The sequence below is a fragment of the Rhinolophus sinicus genome, linkage group LG07 (genome assembly GCF_036562045.2).
Source record: "Rhinolophus sinicus isolate RSC01 linkage group LG07, ASM3656204v1, whole genome shotgun sequence".
NCBI lineage: Eukaryota > Metazoa > Chordata > Mammalia > Chiroptera > Rhinolophidae > Rhinolophus > Rhinolophus sinicus.
The window spans coordinates 21,348,887-21,361,222 of NC_133757.1; the positions used below are offsets into that span (position 1 = coordinate 21,348,887).

The window sequence follows — 12,336 nt, forward strand, 5'->3', positions numbered from 1 at the left end:
AAACCTAAACCCCTCCTCCTCCTCTCCAAATCTCCCACCTCATCCCATGCTCCTCACAACCCCATGAGGTAGGGTTACTGTTCCTGCTTACAGATGAGGAACCTGAAAAAAATCCAGTACAGGACAGGAGCAAGCACTGTGACGGGAGTTATCAGGAGATTTCCTGGAGAGTAGAGACAGCTGGGGACAATCGGGGTCGGTAGGAAGGAAGTCGTTCCAGGCAGGGGGAACAGCTAAAGCGAAGGCGTAGAAGGAAGAACCTGCATAGAACAGTGTGGCTGGCACAGAGTGGGGGCCCAAGACATATGTGTTGAATGATGAATGTTGCCTGGAACAGGGGGTTGTGTGTCAGAGAACTTGGGGAGCTCAGATTGTCAAGAAAGTCTGAGCTTGAATTTGGCCTTTATTCTATAGGCCACAGGGACCCACTGAAGGTGTTAAAGCAGGAGACTGACTTGGCAAAAGCCTCGTTGGGTAGTTTAAGTTGGCAGTCAGGACCGGGCAGGAGCCAGGAGTCCATCCAGGTGGTAGTTGGAGGAGTGCAGGTGTGAGGCAAGGGTGGGGCAGGGCCCCAGGGAACTGCCAGAGCCCCAGCAGATTCAGCCAGGGCCTCTAAGTGCGGCACAAGGGCCCATCCCTGCATGAGACTCTTACAAAGCGTGCCCTTCCTTCTTTCAAGGGGCTCTCCTCGCTGAAAGGGTCCACCTCTTCTCCATGCCTCTGCCAAACCCTCCCCATCTGAAGACAGGAGGCTCCCTCCACTGCCCCTCCTCCTCCCTGGGGCTAACTCCTTCAGCCCCCAATTTTCCAAGCCTTGGCTGGGAGGGGATCCAGAACGGCCTCTGTGGGATGACATCACCCACCGGCCCGCCTGCCTAGTGGTTTCTCATCTGGATACCTGCTCTCAGCTCACGCCGGCCCGGGCAGCCCTAGGCAGGCAACACCCTAAGAGGCAGATGCCAGAGCGAGCAAGATGGGAGCCTGCATGTGCTGGGGTGGGGAGGGAGGCAGGAGGACAGTGTGTCTGTCTGTGTGTCCATCTGTCCATCCCCCAGCCTTTGGAATAGCCTCCAAAAAGTGCCACGGCCTGTCTTTTGTGCTCTGAAATGCCTAGAGAACATTTCCTTAACTTTTCTACCTGCCCCAGAGTGTCAGTCTTCAGAAAGCTCAAGCCAATTTTCCAAGGGGCTGTGGGGAAGAATATGTGGATTTTCCCCCTCTTTGAAATCTTGCCTCAGATTTGCTTGGCTTGGATTAAAATGAGCTGATGTCTCTCCATTCCCCAGCACCACTGCTAGTCCCCTCTGGCAGCTTCTGGCCACAAACTCCTTGCTCCTTGCTCCTCTGTGCCTCTGTTTCCCCATCTCCCCTTTCTCCCTTCCAGTTTAATTATCTAGTTCTCCTGAATTTCAGAGGTGAGGCCCTGCCTGCTTTATCTGTATTGGCCCAAAACAAACCATTAAGTCACTCTGTTCATCTGCCTGCCTTTTCGTTCATTTCATTCATTTCACATTTACTGAGTGCCAGCCACCTGATGGGCATTGTGTTCTGGTCAATAGATATAACAAGAATCAACAAGGAACCCACACTCCAAACTTTATTAAGCACCAACTGTGTGCCAGGTGTCTGGGGCCAGGATGAGGCAGAGCTCCTCCTTGGACGCCAGGGTTCCAGTGGCTCTCTTGTAGGCCAGGTACAGTGTAGAAGTTCAGAATACAAGTGCCGGGGTCATGTGGTCTTGGGTTCAGTCCCAGCCTTGTGACCTTAGGAAAATTGCTTACTCTCATGAGCCTCAGTCTGCCTGTGAGTAAAATGGGACTGTAACAGGACCTACCACATAGGGTTGTTGTGAGGATCAAATGAGATGGTGAGACATGCTGCCCATCAGTGAGCGATAGCAAGGCTCACAATTCATTGTCAGTGTAATCTGGGAAGTCCCAGGATTTCGGAGCTCTCTAACCTGCTGCTGGGAAACTCCTATTTGTATCTTGAGTTTTCCCACAAGCTAGAAAGGGAGCCCCTTTTTGTGCTGGGTGCACTTAAGAAGTGCTTTTGGCCACAGAGGCACTGCTCTGCCCCCAGGGGCCCAGTGGGAAGTCGTCTCTGTCAGCACTGCCTAGCGCTGCCTCTGTCCTGCTGGCAGGGGCAGGGGCAGGCGCAGAAGCTGGCCGAGGCTGAGTGCAGAGCCGGGCTGGCCCTGCTGCCCAGCTGTTGGTTGCATTTCTGCCTGAAATACAATCCTGGCTTTGGAGGGTCTGCCTGGAGCTGTGCGTGTGCATATCCATGTGGCAGGTCTCAGCTGAGACAGGGTCCCTCTGAGTCTCCAAAGGGCTGGAGATCCATACCTCGTGGGACAAAACAGCCAGGAACACTGGGTGTCTTTCCCGTCCATTCCCCCTGCCCTAGGTAGGATAGATCGCCATGGAAAGACCCAAAGATCTAAGCAGTGGTTCTCCCCTTTGGCTGTACATGAGAACCATGGGGGGAGGGGTGTTGTCTAAAAAAATGCCCCAGACCCATTAAATCTGGATCCCTGGGGGTGGGTCCCAGACACTGGTATTCTTTAAAACTCCCCAGGCAATTTTGTGGGACCAAGTTGAGGATCATTTTGCTAGTAGGAGAATGGGATGTCTGGAAACAAATCAGAGGCAGTTCTGTAATGGAAAGAGAGATGGGCTTGAACCTAAAACACTGAGTGAATTTGGTTCTCTCCATAGCAGCTGTGTGAGCTGGGGCAAGCCTCTTGCCCTCTTTGGGCCTCTGAGTAGTCTTTTGTGAAAATGGGAAGGTAAGAAGGTTGTTGTGAGGATAAAATGAGACAGGGCACATGCCTGGCACAGAACATTTGCCAAGTTAGACTCGGGCATATAGGGAATACAGCTGCAGGATGAAGCCCCAACGGGGCTGTGTGGAGCTTGGGGACCCTGTCTCAGCCATTTCTGTAGCCACACTGGTAGTGGGAAGCCCCAGCCTTCCAGGAGATTGGCAGATGTATAGAGTGGTAGACGCGTAGTTTAAGAAGTGTGCTAGGAATTCCTTTTGGGTGGGGTGGAGGGTGGCTGAGAAGGCCTCCTATAGGAGGTGACCAGTGGGTCTCTGGTTTACCGATCCTTTCATCTCCTAGCAGGGCATGTATTGTCTTACGTGTTTTGTCCCCACCTTCACCCTAGTGATGGTGGTGGTAATAGTGAAGCTCAGAGAGGTGTAAGCAGCATGTCCAATACCACACAGCCAGTTAGCTGAGATGGGCATGCAGTCAGTCCACCTTCTAGCTGGGTGCTCGCTTGATGACTGTTGCACTGGTTCGGTGGCTGAGGAGGACAGAAGAGTTGCTTGCTCCTGGGAGCCTGCCCTCCTGCTGAGTCCCACTGTTTGATCCCTCAAGCTCCATGCAGCAACCAGGAGAGGGTGGCTGGAGGCTTCTGGGAGCCTGACCACACACCCCAGCACTTAAAAGCAGAGGGAGACTGAGTCAGTCTCCATGTGGCCATGCCGGACCAAGGCCCCTTCTGGAAGCAAGGCTGGGAGAGCCAACCTGAGGCTGGTCCGTGTGTGCCAGGCCCTTGGACTCGGTGGCAGTGCCTTGGTGAGCCCAAGGGGCAGGCACAGAGCCGAACTTGAGGAAAAGTTGGCGGGGGGCGGGCTGGGCTGGCCGGCCGCTGGCGCTGGGACTTTCTTCTTGGGTTTCAAGTAAACAGTCTCGGCCCTCCTCCCCCTCCCCTGCCTCCACCCCCAGCTCCTCATTCGATGGGTCTCATGTGTTTCTATTTAAGGGTTGCGAGTAAACCCCAGTGATTGGCGGCCTCAAACCCTCTTGACTTCTCGCCTGGGCCCAGGCTGTGGAGACGGTCCTCCGGCTCTCTCCCTCTCCCTCCCGAGGGGAGGACTGCTGACTCTCTTTCTCTGGGTTTACAGGGGTTGGGGGAGAGGCAGGAGCCCTCCTCCTTGCCTTGCCTTTCTCTCTCTCCTCCACTCTGGCCTCAGCCCTCATGGGCCGCCCACCCTCCCGCCTGCAGCCCTCCCCTCACACCCCTGCCGCCGAGGGGTCTGGAGAGACCACGTCCGCCCCAGGCCTCTCCTCTGCCTCCCTTGTGCTGGGCTGTGACTAACGCATCACAGCAGCAGGCTTTTCCTCTGAGTTTCCTTGGCCTCTGTCTCTGTCTGTCTCTCTCCTCCCCCCACCTCCCCTCTGTCCCCTAGCTCCCCATGTGCCCCGGCCCCCGCAGTGCAGCGGGCCGGTGTGGGGCCTTGCTATATGGCCTGTCCTTGGGGCCCAGCGAGCTGCGAACCCTGGCTGCAGGCGGCCCCTTGGAGCGGCGCTGGCGACAAAGCAGCCTCCCCCGATGGACAGGGGGCGCCCCGGCCGCGGGGCCATGGCTGGCCGCTGGCTCACCGCGTGCTTTCTGCCCTCGCCAGGTGCGGACACCAGCGCCGAGCCCATGATCCTGGAACAGTACGTGGTGGTGTCCAACTATAAGAAGCAGGAAAACTCAGAGCTGAGCCTCCAGGCCGGGGAGGTGGTAGATGTCATCGAGAAGAACGAAAGTGGTGAGTGCCCCAGCCAGCCACTCCGGGTTCCAGCCTGGCTTCTCGGATGGACGGCTGGTTTTTGTTCCCTTCCTCCTCCCCCACCTCTGCGCTATACGTTATTTCCATCTGGCGGGGAGAGGGCTGAGGAGGCTGAAGTTTCCCCTGTTGGTTTGGGCTGCAGGCCAGCAGTTTGCCTGGTGGTGGAAGAATGTCTCCACTGCTCAGGGTGATTAACCGGCTCGTGTTAATGCGAGGCCAGGGTGGCAACACAGGTATGACTGTCCAACCCATGTTCAGGGTCCCCGTGCCCTCTGAGGCCTATAGGGAGGGTAGCTCCCAGCTCAGGGCTATCCTACAGCAGCTTCCTCCGTTGGGACCATGTTCCAAACCAGGGTCCAGGCAGGGGCGGGAGAACCCAGCTAGCTGGTGGAAAGGCACGCTGTGACACCACTGTGGCATCCAGGGTCTTCGAGCCCCTGGCGGGTTGTCTGAGGAAAGGCCAGGCCTGTGGGGGTTAGCTAGTGTCTGGGCAGGGAGCTGACTGCCCCCTGCTGAGCTGACGGCTGCCAGGACCTGGGAAGAAGTTCCAGACAGGAGGATGAAGCCAGGTCCTGGAGCCAAAGAGGGTCCTGTAGCAACCGCCCTGTCACTGGGAGCTGAGGCTTTGTCTCATCTGGGGCCGTCCAGGGGATTGCTGTTTCCAGGGTTCTCACTGAGTGGGCCCAAATGTCTCAGTGTCCTTGGCAGCAGGAGTCTTTACAGGTGAAAAGAGGAGGGCATCCAAGGTGCAGCTCCCTGCAGGACCAGGGACACCTCTGGCCCAGGACATCCGTCAGCAGCTTGCCCGGGACCTGCTGGGCTTGAATTGGCTCCTGGGATGTTCTGTTTCAGTTTCGGTTTGCTGAGAGGGAAGATCCTGCAGAGGAGCCTCTCTGAGCTGTGTTTGGAGGATACTCCCAGAGGGGAGGGGCCTGTTTTTCTTTTCCTGCCTCACTCATTTCTCTTCCAATCTTTTGAGCCCTAAACGGAAGGCAGACCAAAGGATGACTATGCCCATTCTATAGATAGAGTAACTGATGCACAGAAAATTTGAGGGGATGTGAGTCATCTGAGGTCAAAGTCAGAACAAAGTAGGGTTGTTCCTGAGCCCCTGATTTTTATGCCTATAGGCAGCAAGTAGCTGTAGAGATGCTAAGGAAATCCCAGCAGGCCTCCTGGGGGAGGTGAGCCGCCATAGGCCTGACTCATGGCCCTCCTGGGTCTGGAGTCTTCACAGTCTGTTCCCTTCTCAGAGAAGTCAGGATCTGCCTTTGTGTGCCCAGATTCACCACCAAGGTGGATGGCAGCAGCAGGTGCCCCAGCAGGGCCACGTCCCTAGCATAAGGACTGGGCCTTTCACCCCAGGGCCCACATGGGTCTCCTTCCAGCTTTTGTCCTGGTAACAGCCCTACCTCCCTGCCTCCCAGGGAAGCTGCATTGTCACAGGGGCCTGGCTCTGGAAACACTAAACACCCAAAGGAGGGGGTCTCTAATGGTGGAATTAGAGACACCAGCTGAGAGATGTTTGTTTCGAAGCTTGTTCCAAAGACAGGTGGGCCTGCTTTTCCGTGTAAGGTCAGGTCTACTCAGAAGTAGCGTTCTGGCTTAGGGACCCTCTTGCCACCTCACTGCTTTGTAGCACCAGTATAGCTGTGTAACCATGGAGAAGCAGGAGGAGTGGGTGCCAGCCACTGGCCCCGATGGCTCAAGAGGAAACCCCACACAAAAGGAAGTCAGCCTGCTATGTAAAAGACTGCCTGATTCCCAGGGACATGTGTGTCCTCTGCCTTCCCATCCTGTATCCAGGACCCTGGGAACATGTGGCATCCTGCCTAGGAGTGGAAGAGGGAGAGCCTTGATAAAGTGGGGGTTCTGTGTTAGGCCTGGAAAATGTGCAGAGGCACCACCTCTTCTGAAGAGTCCTGGGTGGCTCTTTGAGGGGGCTCAGACAGCCTGACTCCCCAGAGCAGCCCACTCTGGCACACAGACCCTCTGAGGGAGCTGCTATCCCTGGAAGCCAGGTTCTGCCCACCTTCTACTGGCTGGATGGCTTCAAGTCCCTTAATCCCTGTGGGCCTTAGTTATCCCATCTGTAAAATGGAGGTAATCTGAAGGCTGCTTGGCAGCAGGGCCTGGAGCCGACGACCTCCCCAAGCCCTCTCCCACGTCTGAACTCCGTGTCTGGGAGACTATGGGGCTCTGGGTGTTGGGTGGGGAGAGCCTCTCCGGATGGGGCTTTTCTACTTCGCTGGGAGTTTTGTACCTTTACCCTTGGTGGAGACAGCTGCTCAGCAGCAAATGTTTACACAAGGACCTTGCAGTACTGTGTTCACTGCAAACCCACACTTGTTGGGTTTGCCAGCAGAATCCAGGAGGCCTGGAGTGTACGACCAGCTTAACCAGATAAACTAAGTGGGTGGAGGGCAGAAAGGAAGAGGACCCAACTGCAGATCCTTAGCTGGGTGGTCTCCCAGTTCTAGGATGCTGGATGTCGGACGGTGGGAGAGGGGAGGTGTGTTGTGCATCCTACAAGCTGGCTTTGGAAGGATTGGTGAGTGAGGCTTTTGAACTCTGGAACAAAGACCCAATTGTGATGCCTTTGACCTTGGGACATGGTGGGTGTGTTGAGGCATTTCCACTCGTAATATTGGGTCAGCAGTCTCAGCGCCATCCCTGCCCCCCGGGCACTCGCCTTGCCCACTGGGAGCCAGGACTCTGCTTGTGTCGCCTTCTCGCACTGGTTCTGCCAGTGCTCTTTAATCTCATTGGTCTAAAGAGAGATGTGTGTGGAAGGTAATCGAGAATCAAGAAATAGTGAACTCCAGGTGTCAGGCCGTGTACTTCACTTGCATCATTCTACTGAAATCATGGAACAACCCCATGTAATAGAAAGCACTTTAACCATTTTGTGGCTAAAGTAATAGGCTAAGAGGTTAAGTCGTTTCTCTAGAGTCCAACAGCTGAGATCTCTCCCCTCTACAGAGAACGCTGGGAGGGTGAGAGTGGGCTGATCCCGTGTGGGGTCATCCCCAAGCTGCTGAGGCTGCGGGTCAGGGAGAGACATGGGCTGGCTGAGATGACCGCATGACTCCCTGGAACGTTGTTACAGAAGGATGCCCCTCCTTCCAGCATGACGCTCATAGGTCGTGGGAAGGGAATTCATGTTGTTAATTGTTCCTTTGAACTTGGGGACAAGCAAGAGCCAAGAGGATCTGAGAAGAGTGATGTGTGCCCAGCACTGAGGACAAGCCTATTCCAGGGAACATAGGTGGACAGAAGTCAGACACCCGAAGTGAGACCTGAGTTGTTTCGGGAAAAGCATTTTTGATCAAGCAATGGGCCTGAGACGCAGCCAGGAAAGGATTCCTTTCTCCATTGATTAACAGGAACAAATCTAGCAGAAAGATTCAACAGCTTTGTTGGCTTTGCCAACCAGCAGGGCATGTCTTGTGCCATTTCTGTCCTGTCCATGGAAGCTCCTTCACCCTTGACATAAATAGCAGTGCCTAAGATGCCTCCTTTGTAGGACATTCTTCTGCCTCAAAGACCCCATTGGCATCACCTTCCAGCAGGGATCATCTGGTCTAACTTCTGGCAGAGCAGTGATGGTAGGGTCCCACTTGCTCTGATTTCTGTGTTAAGCAAAGCTGCATCCAACTTGCCAGGATTATTTCCTTCTTCTCAGGACTAGGAGCCAGGGGAGGATGTGGGGATATGCTCGTTACATACTACATGCTTATTCTTTTCCGGCCCCAGCTTTCCTCCTTTGAGTCTTTGCTTCTTTCCTGGGACTGGTGTGATAACGCTGGGAATTCTTATACTTCCTTGGAGGCACATAGCTATAGGATCTAAGATCAAAACATTGTGCCAGCAAGGAATTTTGAGGTCTGCTGGTCCATCCAGGTGAGAAATTATATAGGTGAGAAAACTAAGCCTTGGACAGACATCCACTGAGACTTGCTCATTATTGAAAGGATTATCGAAGATTATTGAAAGGATGCTGGAAAACCACACCAAATCCATGGGTGGGAAGTACTTTCCAGCCTCACAGAGACTGGGACCTTGAAACCAGAAAGTCGACATGAGCCAAAGCAGCTCCTCTTGTCTCTGTCTCTCGGGCACCATGGAGGTTTCGAGCCCAGCTGAGATCCGCTAACTGCAGGCTAGCCTTCCTTCTCTTCCTGTTCACTTTTAACAGCAAGCTGAGCATCTACTGTTGCTTTATCAGGACTAGACTCTGCGTGACTTTTCAGTAGCGACCACCACCAACTGACGGTGGCCTCTGGTTCTCTGAGTTCAAAATTTGACCTTAAATCGTGTGTCCAGCCCTGGTGTCATGGGGAATAAACATGGCTACCTCTCCAACTTCTTCAGCAATGGCTATGGGAAGTCAGGTTTTAAAGAAAGGAGCTATAGAAGGGGTAAAGTAACTAAAAACATTTGGCTGCAACTAGTTTCCCTGTTCTGTAGCTGTGTGTGTAGTGAAGAAAGCAAAGCATCGGGCTGCTGAACACTAGGTTAAGGTCTGATGCCATCCTGTGTGTCGCAAATAGGAATCACCTAGCTTTTGTTTCCTTATAAGTAGTATAACCAGGCAGTGATATATACTACATGGGCTTTTGGTTTTTTTTTAATGAAATGTAACCATTTATTATTTATTTGGTACATATCTTTATCAATAAGACAAACTAAGAAGTTTTTCTCTCAGAGTTGTGTGTCCTAATGATTATTTTGTGTTGTCAAATATAATGCATTCTTCAGCCACGTATTTTGTGAGCTGGAATCTTCTTAACATTGAGGATGTATCTGTTCTGTTACTTAGCTGTTTCTTCGTGAACATTGTTATGAATGGTTCTCCATGGGCTTTTTATAAGGGAGAAGTATACTCTATATAGTGTTCATTCATCGATCTCACAACTCTCGAACACCGCCTGTGTCCAGGCCCCATGCTGACTGGGTACATACCTATAAGGTTCCTGCCTTTATGGGGGTGAGACTCTAATTGACGTGAGCATTTTGGGTACTTAAGGGATGGACTATAATGTGAGGCTGGGATAGTTTTGCACACTTTCCTCGGCCTTAAGTGGACTTCTATATATCTTCTCTGTCTTTTGCTTAGTTTACGTGCTTACTAAGGAACGGCCTGCTTGCTAATTCAGACTGCCAAGCTACCCCAGAAAAGAGATGTGCCAATTAAGGTAGGATAGGCTGTTTCTAGAAAGCCAGGTTTATTGCAATCTGCATTGCAGATAAGTGAACTAACACTCTTAACTGTGCAACAGCCTTTTAAGAGTTTGGTTCCAATGAGCCAGCCCCCATTTGGATGTGGAGACTGGCCCGCATAACGTCCTGTCCAGTCGTCAGAAGGCATTAGTCTCTGACAGCATTTGTCTTTCTAAGTGCAGCATGTATATGTATATTCCTTTTATATCAGCCTAATCAGCAATTCCAAAGTCCATTCTGGTCTAAGACTGTTTCTGGTGTGTAGTTGTTATCCATTTCACAGAGCTGGCTGGATGGGAAAGGGCCATAGAGTATAAATCTGGGAGCAGAATTGGGCATCCTAATCCAGCCTTGGGACCTTCCACCAAACTTCATTCACCCAGGCTAGAGATTATTTTGAGATATTCAAAATTGGGCTCCAATTTAGATAAGCCTGGTTTTAATCTCGATGTGGTGCTTACTAGTGGCGACCCTGGGAAAGTCACTCGGATCCTCTAAGCATCAGTTCATTACCTGTAAAATGGGGAGAATTGTACTCACAGCTATAGGTTTGATATATGCTGATTCAAAAGGAATTTAGTGCTTAGTGCAGGGCCTGGCACACTGTAAGGGCTCAGTACATGGCAGTCACTAGTAAGACCACTGGACTGGGGCAGTTCTGCCACAGATTGACCTTGGGGCTCACAACAGACCAGTTTCCCTCTTGTGGACTTGGTTTTCGCACTTGGCCGGAGAATGGATTGTACTCAGTGGTGTCTGAGGATTCTCTCAGCCCTGATGGTTTGTGAGATGGGTAAGGCAAGCAGGAAGCTTAGTACAGGGCAGCGAAGCCAGGCGACCGTGCTGGCAACCCGAGGCACCCACCTGGAGCCCTTGTTTAGGCAGTTGTCCTTGCCGCAGTCTATGACAGGAGAGAATTGGAGATAGAAGTCAAGTTCCCATTGGTGAGCGGAGCAGTACCCTTATCAGGTCATGGGGCCTCATACAAGGCTGGGAAAACAAGAGGTCCACCTGTGACGCCCTCATGCTGGCTGTCACTCAGTGCCTCTTTTGCATGGCACGGAGTTGAAGTGCTGGGGGAGGGGGAGGGGGGAGACTAGCATAATCAGGGAAGGCTGCCTGGAGGAGTTGGAGGCATTGAGCTGGGCCTTGAAGAAAGAGGGGCGTTAAATAGGCAGAAAAAGGAGGGAATTCCAGGTCCACAGGAGTGGAGGGCCAGGGAGAGGACTGGGCCCATTGGGGCTGAGACAGCAAGGCAGGTATATGATTGCTTCGAGCAGGTATATGCTGATGAACAAAGAAGTTGGGCAGCAGTGGATGCACGGGAAGCCTGCAGCTGTGGAAAGAAGGGAGCAGGAGCAGGATCTGAGAACAGTGGTACTTGAAGCAAGTGATCCTGGCTGCGGGAGGAAGGTAGCAGGGAAAGATGTGTCCAGGGACCGGAAATCTCTCTTTCCTCAAGCTAGATCTGCACTCGCTATTGTTAGGGACTCGTCCAAGGGCTTGTCAGCATGGACACTGCCAGCCACCGGCCTGGATCCAGCTGCCAGGTGGCCAGGTGGGGCAGTGGGCTCTGGGTGCTCCCTCTGCCTCGCTTCCACCTGCTCAGGTTGGGCAAGTGGGTGGCTGGTCACTCTGAGCTCACGTTGGCTTTGTGGTCCTATCCTGTCCCAAACTCCTCCAAGGCCATTTTCCTTGGACAACCATTTCTGAGCAAAAGATATGCTTCAGTGAGACCTTGGAAATCCAGCTGTAGTGCCAGAATGTGACACCAGCTGCTCATCTCAGCTTCAAGCCCAGGGCAACACCTGGCTGCCTTCTCTTTTGGGGGCCAAACAAGTTTGCACTGTTCATGAGCACCTCCAAAATGCCACTTTTCTGGATTTAAACACCAGGCGACCAGTTGAACCACACACTGCCCAGAGTCCAGCAAGGCCAATCTCCAGGTGACAGGTTGTCACTAAACCCCTATTACAGTAGTTGACTAAGTGCCAGGCTGGGGCCCAGAGGTGACAGCGGCCTTTGAACAAAGCCCGACCCTCTCAGAGCTCACATGTTGTGAAAGACATCACAAGTGAACCAGGAAAATTATTCTAGATTTTGAGAAGTGCATTCAGGAAATAAACAGGGCACTGTGACAGCAGATAAGCAGGAGAGGAGGGGATAGAATGTGGATAGGGAAGGCCTCGCTGAAGGGTGCCGGTAAAGCTGAAAATGCATGAAGCTTGGGTAACGGAGGGAGAACCAGAGGCAAACTGGTATGGGGGAGAGCAGTGGGGAGTGAGGGCCAGGTGGTACCAGGCCAAGGTATGTTGTTTTAGGTGTGAGTCTTGCAGTACAGCCAACAGGTGACCTCACTCTCCTCCCCAGACATACCTTGGCCCAGGTGCCCAGGGAACAGACAACACTGGAGACCTTCTGCCCAGCCCAACACACATACACAGCCTAAGTGACAGGTCTTACTTTATGTCTGAAGTGCAGGGAAGAGATCTCCCTGCACAAGGTTTCCTCCACTCTTACATAGCAGATTTCCACCCTGGAGCC

General features: G+C 52.9%; 1 protein-coding gene across 11 annotated transcripts in view; it reads left to right on the forward strand.

Moving 5' to 3' along the window:
* The window catches only part of SH3PXD2A (SH3 and PX domains 2A), a 229,093-nt gene that overhangs the window by 159,879 nt on the left and 56,878 nt on the right, over positions 1-12,336 (forward strand). For all 11 annotated transcript variants that reach the window (XR_012498437.1, XR_012498439.1, XR_012498440.1 and 8 more), the window contains one exon: positions 4,417-4,548. Coding sequence is in view for 7 of the 11 variants with exons in the window: in XM_074339099.1 (XP_074195200.1) it covers positions 4,417-4,548 (132 nt within the window). In the remaining 4 variants the exon portion in view is untranslated. The remainder of the gene's footprint in view (positions 1-4,416; positions 4,549-12,336) is intronic.